General features: G+C 43.3%; 1 protein-coding gene across 1 annotated transcript; it reads right to left on the bottom strand.

Annotated features, from left to right (window-relative positions):
* Positions 1-9,252: 9,252 nt before the first annotated feature.
* Positions 9,253-13,692, bottom strand: LOC128712592 (uncharacterized protein K02A2.6-like). Its single transcript, XM_053807482.1, has 3 exons — positions 10,923-13,692; positions 10,724-10,808; positions 9,253-9,598 (listed from the first exon to the last, which is right to left on the bottom strand). Exons 1-3 carry the CDS (start codon positions 13,690-13,692, stop codon positions 9,253-9,255), a joined length of 3,201 nt encoding a protein of 1,066 aa, XP_053663457.1.
* Between the last annotated feature and the right edge of the window lie 880 nt (positions 13,693-14,572).

The following is a 14,572-nucleotide window of genomic DNA, read 5'->3' as shown; positions in this document are numbered from 1 at the left end:
AGGTCAAGCCTAAAATCCGTTGTGTCTGCAAAGGGGCCGCGAGATGCATAGGAGCTGGAAGCGATTGATTAAGTCTTTCTGGCCAAGCCCAAAATCCGTAGTGTCCCATACGAGAGGGGCCAAAACATAAAGGTTCCTAGCTCAGTTCCTTTATGTCGGCCATATCATGGCTTCAGTCGGGAGTAGAAACATGGATTTCTTGTGTCTTGTTGTTTCGAACGCTTGTGACTAAGCACCACCTCCTCAGTCACTAGAGGCCGATGCAACAATGGGGATGAGCGCTGCCCGTCTGAGCCATGTGTCATGTGCCATGTCATGTGCCAATGTGCCGTATCTCTAGCATACGTGTCAGCGAGTACTCCATATGGACTAGTTATCCACAGTCTCGCACATGCAGCAATGACCTTAATTTCCATGAGGCGAACGCGTGAAAACTACTGTTGTGAAACCTTCGAAAGTTGTCATCGGTGTCATCGGTGTGACTAAAGCTAACAACGGTGAGACGAATGGCCTAAACGCTGTATAGAACGACGGATCCTGCAATTACGGTGGAGCTGGCCCGATCCTCCAGATCCACGTACAGTTGTTGACCGCCTAAAGTCTTCACAGTTAGCCACACGTAGTAGTTGGATGGCAAAGGACGTGGTCACAAATACACCCCCGGCAGTCGAACGCTGACGTTGTTGCATCCCGGATGGACACGTCTTGAAGTCAACAAGCGGTAGTTGGCTGGTGTATTCTGTGGCAAGTGTACTATCGGTGTCTGAGTTGAATGCTTAAGGCCGTTTTCAGCCCCTTGTGCCCACAGTTCTCGGCTCATAGGCACTGTAGCATGCGCCCGCTGTAGGGGAACTGTGGGCAATGTGGGCAATCCCGCCACTGCAGCATAGACTCGTGTGGTAGGTATGTTGAAGCGTGACTTTGAGGCTTGGGGGCTTCACACACCCCCAACCTCTAGTCTATACGTGGATCTTACTTACCAAACACGAGGGGAGTAGATTGACGCACAGATAGTTGCCTCGCGTAGCTGTCCTATTTGATTTCGTGATCATCTCGAACGCCTGACATCTAACCAATGTCATCGCGCGGCGCCGTGAGGGTTTTGTTAACTTCGTGTAAGTATACAAATGTACCCAGCAGGCATATTGCTGACGTAAATGTCCTAACGAACCATCCGGCATAGGTTCTGAGACCTGAGGAGTTTTTGGTCCGTAGGCGCTCTGGCGAATCGGGCAGTTCCCTGGGTGTGGTGCCTCCTGTATACGAGCAGGCGTCCTCTGGACGTGGGTTCTCTATGAAGATTCTCTCCTCCGCCAACCAAAAGAAAGAAGAAGCACCTGTGATAGAAGCAAGGCTCAAGCTAAAGGCAAATAATATGCCATTTGTAATTTAAGAAATTTCACTAAAACGTTATAAAAATCGTCATTAATGTAGTTAATTGGATAAAATTAGGTTGAATCCGCCTTAGTCATTAAGTTGAGTACGCCTATTACAATTACATCACTTTCTGTTGCTTTCTTAAATAAAACAATTTCTATAAGATTTTTGTTTCGGTTACTTATATTTTCTTACGATACAAAATCCAAGAGATGAATTAATTAGTTCATCTTTCTGCTCGTCTCAATGCACGCCACTAATTCGCGTTTAACATGCGTTCAAACATCACACAAACATAAACAAAGTTAGGGATCATTGCCCGCGATTGTTTTGTTCAATCCTCGGCCATATACTTGCTAATACATAAACTTAATCAGCGTGGTTCAAGCGAATGATTAGGAGAGTACACAGCGGTGATTAACCTAATCCCGACCGAATGACGATTGAGAGTGTCCGTAAGTATAAATCTCTATATTCGTGCACGCGCCACCAAACCACCCTTAACTTTATTAATAACGGTTCACGGTGTATTCAATTAAGTATTTTCACTGTCGTTAATGAGGGCCACCGGGAGATTGTAGGAAGGTTGCGTTTGCCTCGAAAGGACCTTTGCGGGAATAGTTTGCACCAATGATGACCCATTCCAATACAACTGGAACTGGTGTGGTGCTGGGATGATGCCCGCTTGCCGGAAGCACATTAGGACATAATTAAAGCGAATATGTGTATAGTAGTTGTGTAGATAATAGAATTTTATACGCACCAGCGGCACCCTTTTCACCGGGTGGGCTCTGTACGATGGTAACGGATGTATGAAGACGGGTACGAAGCTACTTGGGGCTTTAATTTTAATCAAACTTCAGCTGAAGCCGGGCGTTAAATTACACCTACACCGGCACACAAATCACACATCGCGTACGGTTAAGAGGAAGTACTGAGTGGTGGAGAATGCATACCACGAACTGGCTCTCGGTATATTTGCGTTTCACAATTTCTGTGTCCCAGTTGATGCATTGGAGGATGGTGCGGTGCAGTGCAAGTGCAGTCATATGGGTGGTAATGGTTAGTTGAAATAAATTAATTTCATTCCAGTATGCTTTTTTGCAGCTCATTTTCGAACCCACAGATACACACACGCTCACGACCGCTGGAATAGTTATCTGGAGTAAGTGATGCATCGCCTGTACTTCAGTCACTGATGATGAACATGCAACTGATACCAATCATTGTATTTGAAAGTAAAGTTTTATTTTGTTTTCTTTTAATATCTGTCAATCTTCTTCTAATGGTTCTACTTGCAGATCGATAGTTTATCTTTCTGAGTCGTGTTTTCAGGAAATCAGTATCAGGGACTTGACATTTGCACTATCGGATCAAGTGTTTAATTATTTTGTTTCATTAATTTTATAGCAGTTTGCGCTCATTGACAAATCACGCGTCGGGCTCGTCAAGGGCAGTAAATATTCGCATAACTTTGCACCAGTTTTAATTGGACGGATGAAAGACTGCAAGGAGAGTAAAGCTTATTGAAAGCATTCGACTTACCGGCTCAATCCATTTTCAAAAGGTCGATTAGTAACTTCGATTGTGCCCTTGATGCAGCTCCACATATTAATTTCTCCCCATTTCGCTCTCGCCACAGATTGCTGCGTGGCCCAAAAAAATGGATTCTTCGGATTAGTGTGTGGCCGTTGCATTATAGGACGAAACTACGGGACAAAAACACTAACATTTTGCCTTGTTTGTCTACCGCTCCTCCCCCAATGCCGTACGATCTTTGAGCGCCCAGTTGCCGAAACAATCGACGGCAAAATAATATTGATAGTGTTTGGGAAACAAAAATGGATAGAACTTTCAAACAATAATAACACCTTCAATAAGCTATGCGGAGGGTGGTTGCATATTGGGATTGTTTTAGAATAGCACACCAGCAGGATGTCATAAAATTGGTCCTATTAATAATCAGTGCGCTACATAGTCGCCACAGCGTCGATAGGCTGGAAAAACGGTCCTTTTCCTACACACCAACGTTTGCACGGACAATGCAGCGAGGTCATAGTTATTTATGGTCATTGATGCTGCAGATACCGCCGGCCACTGTTTGAAAGCACTGAGCATTGCAGTGGAAAAATACATTTACTCTTTTGCGCTTTCCGGATGTGCATGAATATTTGGTTTTCATCCTATGCATGAACGGGATGATGTTGTTCCAGTGAATGTTGTTCTATTTCTTAAATACTATTTGTTTGTTGGTTTCACGTAAAACTATTTAAATAAATGTTTGGCTTTGACCGCTTAACAGATCATACAGTTCCTCCCTATTGTCGCAATATTTTTAAAATAGTTTGGAGATAGAAAACTATTCATGAATGGGTTATCCGCGACACAATTTCAATTTCGTGGGAATTGATTGTTTTATACATATGATACAAGCGTCGTACTTCCCATATAAGCATATATATTGTTTCAACTTCTCGGGAGTATACGAGATCAGCATAATGGACATTATGGAGAACTAATATGGCAAAACTATTGCAGCATGTGATTCAATGCTAGTGACACGCGATTCAGTCACATGGATTGCAATTCGATAACAGCGGAGGATGATACATTTGGAATTTTAACCCAGTTTGAGGAGGTTGTTGTCGTTCGCTTGGTACAATTGTTTTTAGCTTGGGTGAACTTTAAAACAACTGAATTCGACATTGGACCTTCTACATAAACGAAAAACCTATGTTTTGTTTTACGTTTACTTACTAATCTAGATAATCTTTTCTTTACCCGTAAGCTTTACAAATTGCGCAATTGTGCATGCATCATGTAAATAACGTAATTTAACTCTGACTCGCCCGTTTAACGTACAAAATATTTTTCTTGAAAATTTACTTACAACAATCAGACAGTTGTGCATAGCTTAATAATTAGTTGGTGGGAAAGTTTCGTCTCAATTCACTAGGGCGTCTTGGTAAAAGAAGACTTTTCTGCGCTTCGCGGTGCGTTAATTTGTTTCTTTCCGGCTCCGGCAAGGATCCGGTTAGCAACAGTAGCAGCTCAGCATGATGCACTAATAAGCAGTTCTTCATTAACATCGCCACTGAGACCGCTTTTGTTGTACGTGGATCGTCAAGCTCTAGGCCCGGTGTACGGTACGGGGACGGCATGTTCATTTCAAGGATTATACCTTACCGGGAGTCCTCACCCGGTGTGCGTGGCACAGGAGAATGGTTGGCAGCGGCGTATCAGATGCAACACACCGAAAGCAACGCAGCAAGATGCAGATGTACTCCCTTCCGGCCAACGGTTCACCAACAGACCGAATGTTGGTGGAGCCCGGGATAAGCCTCGGGTGGATTTGGTTGCTTGCTGACGGTGCTAGCATAACAAAATTACACATTTTTCGGTCCCGTACCCGCCGATGTCAGTCGGAAAGGAGACGTGGGTTGTGTCCTGCAGGTACCAGCAACATCGTGCTCGTGTTGAACGAAAAGAACAACAACATTTTAACATTTTATGTACCGCTCACGGGAAAGCTGAGAATGCTCACCCACATGGCTCATTTAGAACCGACGGGGATGTTGACGGGAACTGGTACAACTAAAATCACACTATCTGTAAGGAATGTAGTGCAGGGTTTCGTAATGGTTACCAATCTCGAATGAACTTGCAAGAAAATGAAGAAATTTTCTAAATGCTTTACACGAAAAGGATGTTTTTGCCTTTACTCTTTGTTGGAGTTAATTATTAGTATTTATGTTCTGGTATTATTCTTAATTTTTGATAGAATTAAGAAACATAACGATGACATAACGGATGTAAGATATGGGAAATTTGTATGCTGATTCAAGAAAATATTCGACTTTATTGAAATTTTCCTCGAGAACAGTGGAAACTTGGGATCGTTCTTTATCTCTTGCGTTCGAATGTCTCGGTAACTTGAAACTTGTGCTACTACTAAATACTACTAAGTTGCTACAACCTACTATTAAATGACATACTATTAGTACAAAAAAAAATCTAAACCTCTAAAAAAAAATCTAAAAATCTAATTTGTCAATAGGATGATGTGTCAAAGATTTAATAGTCGCAGCCAAATGGAAATTTGAAATGTTTCTTTTCACATGTGAGGCTACTATTTTATCTATATAAGTATGTTGATACAGTTCGATTATTTTCTACAAACGCTTCCAAATATGTTTAGTTTTCCTATACCTTCAATAACTACTTATATTGAATTTTCACTTTAAAACTATTTTAAAGGCATAATGTTAGTTGTATAGCACCAACCATAACTATTTCATACCATAACTATTTCAGTGGTTGCAAAACTGAACAAATCGAGGATATGGCTATAGAAAATGGTTTATTACTATATTATACTATATATACAGAAGGAGTTGTTTATATACTCTTGAAAAGAATTGGCAAGCAATTGTAAAAAATGGTGAGGATTTAAGAGTTACAAAAATAAATAATAAAAGTTTATTTATTGGAAAACATGTTTTAAATTGGGGCGGCCCGGTGTTGTATTGATAATGTGTGCCGGTCTTCACACAATTGAAACTTTCAGAAACCAGTAAACAATGTTTTAAATCAAGTATCACATTTTATTCTTTATCTCTTTTTAATTTGTTACCTGTATATTTTTATATACGGCTCTTTGCTCCGAGAACTTTACCGACCGCTGTATTGAAGCATATATATCTTAAATATAATTTCGCCCTTCTCAAACGGGTATTGATTTATAATGTTTTATGGGAAATTGCTGGAAATTCTCTTTTTATATATGGGTTGTCTTTTACCTTTTTTATGTATGGACACTTTCATTTCACACATATGGGTACAAATCAAAACCCACTGAACTGTGCAATGCCAGCATGCATCAAAATTCGCATGAAGTATAATTAAACCATTCCCGAGTAAATTGTGTTGAGGTGGCACACTCACTAGGACATTTCGTTGCTTCATGTTTCGTGTATTGTATGCTTATGCTGGTGATGACACTCGCCCAGCAAGGAAAAGGATGCAGCTCCGCGACGTGCATATACATTCCGAATCCGTGCAACCTGCTAGGCGAAAGATACCCGAGCTGTAGAGAAAGCTATTGTTGTTGTTTTTTTTTAGATTACTCCTTTCTCATCCCTATATCGCCAAGGAGGACATTGCGGACTGCTATACCGTGGTTAGGAAAGTTCTGGGCAGAATTCTAAACGCAGACATTTAGACACGATCGTGGCAGAAAGAGAGACTATACACTCCCGCGTTGGGTAAAACGTCAAGAAACCAGCTTGTCGTGGTGCAAAAAACAACAGTTCCCTGTGGGGTAGCATAAGTGATATTATATTGTCTATATGTTTATTATGCTGTTAGCAGATAATGCTTGACAAAACTGAAGTGAAATTGAAGATCTTACATGCCGGGTGGCACCGTGTTCAGAATCAACCGAACCGGAGCCACCGTGTGTATATTTACACCGCGCAGTAGCGTGATAGTAATATGCATCCCTGTGGAGTATAATTTTACGGGGATCGTTTTCGCCGGTACGAAACACGACCAGGCAACAGGAGAAAGATAGGTGCCTGGCATATAAGCAAAAGTGTTACATGTCGTGTGTGGCTCGTTCACCCCCCCGTTTCTGTAATGTAGTCGTGTAAAATAATAATGATGCCAAAATGTCCCGAATTTGCTAGAGTTTGGCATGGTTGGAGATGTGGCATCGGGCAAGAAATTCGCTTGCTGGTTGATAACAACATGCGGACTCATGCGGTCGTCATGCATACCTCTGAACGGTCGGGTTAAAAAGCGAGTTAATGTTACAGTGTACGTGTTGCTAAAGTAAGATGAGAATAACTGTCATGCAGCGTCGTTCCTGCTTAAGCGACACATGGATGTTAAGTGCGCAAAAAATAGATTTTGTTGTGGAAATTTTTATATACAGCATTATTCAGCAGCACGCTACTGCACTTTTGACAGAATAATAAAATATAATACAATTGTTTGCGTATGGTGCAAGACATTAGACAAATAACGCATAAAAGTATATTATGCTGACAAAAGTTGTGAGATTTGCGTGAGCATGAATATAATGATCTGTTAAACATGCTTTCCTACATCAAATTGGCACCTTCTATGTTTGTTTGTCGCAAGATTAATTAAAGCTTATCGATAAGCGTAGTTTAGATTTCCATTTCAACTGAATCACCCAATTCAATAACACGCGTGGTACCAAACGCTTGCTCACTAGGGGCAACTTCCGGTCTGTGTCAACGGGGCGGATGAAATGTGTGGAATGAGATTCTTGAAGAATCTCCAAATCCGTGTCTTAATCTGGTTTGGGAACGGTTAAGCACAGCACAGTCCAGGAAAGCCCGATACACCGATGTTTTGAAGGAAGCATTGATTCAGAACCACAAAACCGCATCATTATTGTTGCGGTCGGAAACGGTGGCGCAAACCTTAAACATTATCAACTGGCGAAATCTCTAATCAAACAATTCACAGTGCCAGCACCAGGCATTCCACCCCCCTTCCCACCTCTTCATGCCCCGGGGGACATTATCCGTGGTAGCATAGCTTTTTAATGTTTCGCTCTCTATGTCGAGGAGCTCTCGGTTGGGGCTGATGGGCCCAGTTTCGCGGAAACATCACACACAAAGCAAGCATTCCGCCGGGAGAGAGGCGTTTTGTGTCTTTGTCCAAAATGGCACCGGGAGCGATTCTTGCAAAAGACCGGGATTCGAAGCAGATTATGTCCTTTGCAACGATCGCTGGTAACTTTTGGCCATATGGCATTGCGTTCGAATGCAGCTGGAGGCAGTGGCACCGTGTATGCTGCCAAGTTGATCGTATGCGATTCAATTAAACGAACCTACGTGATACAAAAGTTGGACCATTTGGTTGTGATGACGGCGCGGTGGTGGTTTGCGGCAATGGATTGCCGGGGTGGTCTACCCGAGACAAGACAACTTGTACGAGAGCTAATCTCGAAACAATTAACTTCATTAAAGGAACAAAAGCCGCTGGAAATAATTGAAAATATAATATGATCCGAACTGATTTCGATTGCTTTTGCTGCTCGCTAATCGGAGGAAGATACTGCTTTCTACGGGGGATTATAAACTGGCCATGGTACGACACGCAGCTACCACGGTGTATTGGGACGGAATTGAACTGCTGGAAAGACAGTTTATCACATTCCGCACAAGCTGCGTGGAACCGATGGCCGTTGGCAATTTTTGGAGAATTTCTACGATTCCACAGCGAATAGTGCCCGTAGGGTTTAATTATGTCCACCTCAATGCCGCAACGGATTGTATTTGTGCAAACGGCAAGGTTCCTTGTGCAGGATCAAAAGTTCACGGTCAGTGTGTCTGCATTTGCATGTGGGCGACCGATTGATCTGGCAGTCGGATGAAAGGTTCAATAAGTCAAGGCAACAACTAGCAAGAATCAAGCTAGGCCAATTTATGCACGAAACGCGTTGGTTGTGGAAGTGATGAATTGACCTATTTTAATATGCAATGAGGATATGCCGTGCTGGTGTTGAAAGTGTCAGGTTCAACATAGCAGATGATCGTTTATGGTTTTGAATAATTGATTGGCTGTAAATAAATAGTGATATAAATAAATGTTATGTTCACAAAGGTTAACGTTTTAAAAGGCCGTTGCCGTTTATTCACTTAAAAGATACACTAGTACGAAGATAATACAACACAGAACAAAAATGCGTGCGTCGTGTGCGAGCGGTACGATCGAGTGCCCCCGTATATCCATCCGAATGATCGCCAAACCGGGACCACTCATTTACCGATAACGGCGGGTTATCGGTGAGTGCCTCGCACTCGGCTTCAGGTGTGCACAACACAACATCTCCCCCTTTTAATACAGCAGGTACGGGTCGAGCCAACGCGGAGCTCTTCTATCTCTAGAGGAGAGGCGTGGCGGTAGCTGCTGTTCCATCTCTCGTGGCCGATGACCGTTTATGTTGGATGAAGATGACGATATAGATGAATCAGATGGGGGCGAGGTCGAGCCGGATGATTGCGGGACAACTGAAGAGGATTGTGTCGTAGTTTCTGTTGCCGATGATGATGATGGATCAACCGAAGATGATTGTGTTGTCGTTTTTACAGCCGATGATGGTGATGATGATGATAGATCCCAAGCGTCCAGCAAGACGTCCAGTGGTAACCGGTGGTTCGCAATCGAATGTGTATTTTGCGGACTGTTTGTGGTCCGCCGCCGAAGTTGATTTATATGTCTGCGAATGGTCTGCTGGTCGCTAGTCTTTACACGATACATAACATTTCCGCATTTGCTTATCACTATGCCTGGGGTCCATTTCCAACCGTTTTGTGTATAAAGCTTAGCATAGACAAGATCATTTTGGCGAAAACTACGCTGTGGCTCGATGTTTACTTCGGGTTCAGATTTAGGGACTGGACGTATCAATTCCAAACATGTACGAATTTGTCTCCCAAACATAATTGTTGCTGGAGCTTTGTGTTCTGGCGCTTGCGGATTTGGTGTAGAACGGTAGGTTTCCAGAAATATTTCGAGTGCATCCTCGATGGTAGCTCCATCACTCGAAATCTTTTTTATCGCGTGCTTAAAGGTGTCCACGAACCTTTCCGCTTGCCCATTTGACTGCGGGTGGAACGGAGCGGTAGTAAGATGATCGATTCCATTGTTGCTACAAAAATCCTCAAACTCAGCACTAATAAATTGACGTCCGTTGTCGCTAACCAAGGTGATTGGCATACCATAGCGAGAAAACAGGCTTCGTAGAATGCGTACTGTTGCTGTAGACGTTGTGCTGGCCGTCCTTATTATCTCCGGCCATTTCGAGTAAGAGTCGACTACTACTAGGAAGGAATATCCGTCGATAGGGCCTGCATAATCGATATGCACTCGTTGCCATGGTTTCGTTACTTCAGGCCATGGTACAGGACTGGAATGCGTCGGTGATTTAGCTGCAGATGAGCAGGCTCCGCAATTTGCAACTAGTTCTGCAATTTCTCTATCTAATAGCGGCCAATAGACGTAACTTCTCGCCAACGATTTCATGCGTTGTACACCTGGATGCCCGTGATGTAGTTGACGAAGGCATCTTTGACGGAGAGATGTTGGGATGATCACCCTCTCCCCGAATAAAATGCTGTTGTCCACCATAGATAGTGAGTCTCTTCTGGCGTAGAACCGTGCCAGATCCCCATTAAAAACGCTATTTCGTGGCCATCCTTCCTTTATGTAACGCGTAACCTTACGCAGAATCGGGTCCGTTCCTGTTGCATTTTCCACTTCTCTGAAACTCAGAACAAATGGGGTTAACGAATTAATTGCAACTGACCTAATGTCGTCCTCTAGGCTAATGCTGGCGATGATGTAGTCTTCATTCAGCTTATCGTGATGTTTTATCAGCCGCGATAGGATGTCTGCATTGCCAAATTGATCAGTAGGTACATATTGTATTTCAAAATCGTACAACTGAAGGGTTAGAGCAAATCTCTGTAACCGATTTGCGGTGTATATTGGGATACCCTTCTTACTTCCGAAGATTCTTAGCAGCGGCTTATGGTCCGTTTGAAGGTAGAAATGACGTCCGAAAATGTACTTGTGAAACTTTGTCACAGCAAATATTATAGCCAGACCTTCCCTATCGATCTGACTATAGTTCGTTTCCGCCTTCGTTAAAGCGCGTGATGCATGTTGTACGACCTTGTAAGTTCCGTCGGGGAACTTGTGACTGATGGTTGCACCCAAGCCAACGGATGACGCATCAGCCGATATTATGATCTCCCGTCCTGGATCATAATGCGTTAGCAGCAGATCGGAAACAAGTAACGACTTGAATTGGTCAAACACCTTCTGACATTCTGGGGACCAATTGAAGGTAATGTCATTCTTTAAAAGATTATCCAGAGGGTAGCGCAGGCGTCGCATGTTTGGTATAAATCTCCCGTAGTAGTTTATGGCGCCTAGGAACGACCTAACACCGCCGATGTCGCGTGGAGCAGGAAGATCTTTGATGACAGCCACTTTGGCTGGGTCGGGACGGATACCCTGTTTATCGATGATGTGACCAAGGTAGCGTACTTGGCTTTTGTTAAATGAACATTTATCTGAGCGTATTGTGAAACCGTACTCTTGGATGCGCCTGAGGGTCTCACTTAGGAGATCATCGTGCTCGTTCTGAGTCCGTCCTCCGATAATTATGTCGTCCATATAACATGAGACACCTTCCATGCCAGCAAGCATTTGATCCATAAGTTGCTGGAAGGCGCCTGGCGCTACCTTAATCCCTGGTGGCAGGCGATTGTATAGATACAACCCTTTATGTGTATTAATTGTGAGCATCTGGCGGCTTTGTTCGGCGATTGGGACCTGCAAAAAGGCGTCTGATAAATCAATTTGGCTAAAAATAGTTGATTTACCGAGTTTTGCGAAGATGTCCTCTGGCAGTGGCAAGGGGTAGTCGTGTGGATGGAGTACTGCGTTCAGGCCGGTTGAGTAATCTCCACAGATTCTCAATTTGCCGTTCGACTTCCGCACGACGACAATTGGGGCTGCCCACTCAGAATATTCTACGGGAGTTATCACGTTCAAATTCTGCAATCTGTCCAGCTCGGCGTCTACTGCATCGCGCATCGCGAAGGCTACAGGGCGCTTAGGAGAGAACACGGGACGGCAATCGGGTTTCAGATGCAGCGTGATGGCAGCTTTTGTACATAAACCCATGGTAGGTCGGAAAAGCATTGGAAATTTTCGTAAAATTCCCTCTGGGGCAATCGTTGTGCTGGAGATGTGGTTGCAGATCTCGTCGATGGGAGACGACCATAACGAGAAAACTTCAGCGAGATCGGTACCTAGTAAGGCTAGCTCAGCTTCTATGACGTAAATGACGGCTTGACGCTTCTTTTGGGATAATTCAATATTCGCCTGAAATTCCCCCAGAATCCCGAGCTTATCACCCGAAGCTGATTTCGCAATTACCGATGGCGGCGTAAGTTGCGGGCTACCGATCGTTCTCCACAAGGTACGACTTATTACGGAAATATCGGATCCCGTATCTAGTTGCAGACGGATCTGTTTGCCGTTCAGTTTGATGTTCACGTATTTCCTTCGACTGCGTATACTATGCACGTTCACTGTAACGCTACGCATGCTCGTTTGCTTTATAAAAGGCTTCTTGCGCTGAGGTTGTCTCTTTTGTTGCTTGCAATAGCCTTCACGGTGACCCATTATTCCACATTGTGTGCACTTATGCGTTCTAAACGTGCACTCACGAGTCCAATGTAAAGAACCACATAACCAACAGGGCCGGCTCGGTTTAGATGCCCGATTTGGTTGGTTTTTATATAAAGGACGGTCCCGTCGATGCGTATTGTCGTGAACGGATAGTACTTTCTCGGTTTTGTCACTTTTGATCATATCACTATCGTGTCGAAGATTTGTCATGCGCTGACATTCTGCGGAGAGCTGATCGAGCGTTACATCCTGTTGCTCCTCGATGCGACGTAAGAGGCGCGTTCGAAAGTCAGCATCTTCTTCCTCCTTAATACCACACACAAACACCAAACATTTGAACTGCTCTTCCGTAAGCTTCCCCAGCTCGAAATCTACGGTTCCGCGATTAACTCGGCACGCGAATGTGACGAAATCCTCCGTCCGAAGTTTCGTCAGCTTCAAACACCTAAAACGCTTGTGTAATAGGGACTCCTTGGTGCCGAAATGCGCTGTTAACTTGGAGACCGTTTCTTTTAGTACGAAATCCCGTGGGTGTTTAGGTAGGATATAATTGGTGTATCGGTCGTGTTCAGAGGTTCCTAACTTCCTCAATAATAATCGCACCTTCGCCTCGTCGTTCAACCGCGCGGCATCTTTTTCAAACAGGTCCTCGTACCTTTTGTACCATGCCGCAAAAGTAGCACCAGTTTCAGCATCATACCTGAATTCCTTAATGTGGCCACTTAAGGAATCCAAAATTTGCTCCTCGCCCGTTGTAAGGTCGCTTCGTTGACGCAACAATTGCATTAACATTTGTTGCTGCTGAGCCATCTGTTGTTGCTGAGTCATCATCTGCTGCTGCAAAATTTGCAAAATTTGCGAAGTAGCGGCTTCCGACTGTGTAGCGGGGATGTTCAGCTGCGGTAGCGTCGAAAATGGCGGTAAAGCACCATTTTGTTGAGCAAATTGAGGCTGCTGCGTTGGTTGAGCTTGGGCATCACGACGGTCTGTGTGAGTTTGTGGTTGTGAGGTCGCTGTGGCTAATGCTTCTTGCCAACCTTGCGACGCTCGACGATCGTCTTCTTCTTGCATCCTGCGACGTTTCCTTGTGAGCGGAATCCTTGCGTTGGGTTCAAACAAAGGGTAAAACGAAATAAAACTTTAAAATCCTCGTCGCCACTGTTATGTTCACAAAGGTTAACGTTTTAAAAGGCCGTTGCCGTTTATTCACTTAAAAGATACACTAGTACGAAGATAATACAACAATAAATAAATAAAATGAATATTTACAGGCAAAATTAATAGTAAACTTGACAATCTAACTACAAAAAAGGTGAATAAGTTCTCCAGCAACTCCACTGTATCTAACCGACTATGCCCGGGATAGGGCAATTTGCAGGGAGGAAATGCCTTGTAAAGTTTGTACAAAACTCAACACTATGTTGATAATACGGCAAAAGCCGTCATATTGAAGGAAATAAATACAATAATAAGTTTTTTTTCCAAGAACTTTTGTTTAGTTTTATTCTATCCCAGAACGTTACAGTGTTTAATTTTATCGGTATTTTTCGAATGTTTCTCAATTATTTCCGTACGAATAATTTAAACGATTGCGCATCGCTTGAGGGATAAATTGAACAAATTTATGTTCGTCATTTGTTATCAAAAACGTACATTTTTTTACGCGTACTCCAAATAACGCAGGTTTTGTAGAAGGGTAGAAGAGAACAAAAAAAAACCGAACATGTTGTATCGCTTTTTGTCATTGCCATCATTTGCAGCCGATTTTCAATCAGATAGATTTTCAATTTGTTCAGATTAAATTTGTACCAATTAAACGGGTGATTTGGCAGCCCGATGCAATGTTTTTATATCATTTTCCATCGAAGGTACGGGGCGCCATCCACCAAAACGTGCACTTTTTCTGGCGTGTCATACAGCCAGAAGTTTATTTCATTTTCGCATGAACGAT

The sequence above is a fragment of the Anopheles marshallii genome, chromosome 3, assembly GCF_943734725.1.
Source record: "Anopheles marshallii chromosome 3, idAnoMarsDA_429_01, whole genome shotgun sequence".
In the NCBI taxonomy this organism is placed as follows: Eukaryota; Metazoa; Arthropoda; class Insecta; order Diptera; family Culicidae; genus Anopheles; species Anopheles marshallii.
Note: the sequence above shows the minus strand (reverse complement) of the source record. Positions and strands in the feature narration are given on the sequence as shown.

Excerpts from the sequence above, each read along its gene's own strand:
- LOC128712592 (XM_053807482.1), bottom strand. The coding sequence starts at position 13,692 with ATGCAAGAAGAAGACGATCGTCGAGCGTCGCAAGGTTGGCAAGAAGCA. Across the intron at positions 10,809-10,922 it reads GCTGCTAAGAATCTTCGGAA|ACATCCTATCGCGGCTGATA; the intron begins GTAAGAAGGGTA and ends TTGGCAATGCAG. Across the intron at positions 9,599-10,723 it reads AGCCTAGAGGACGACATTAG|TCCGCAAAATACACATTCGA; the intron begins GTCAGTTGCAAT and ends GACCACAAACAG.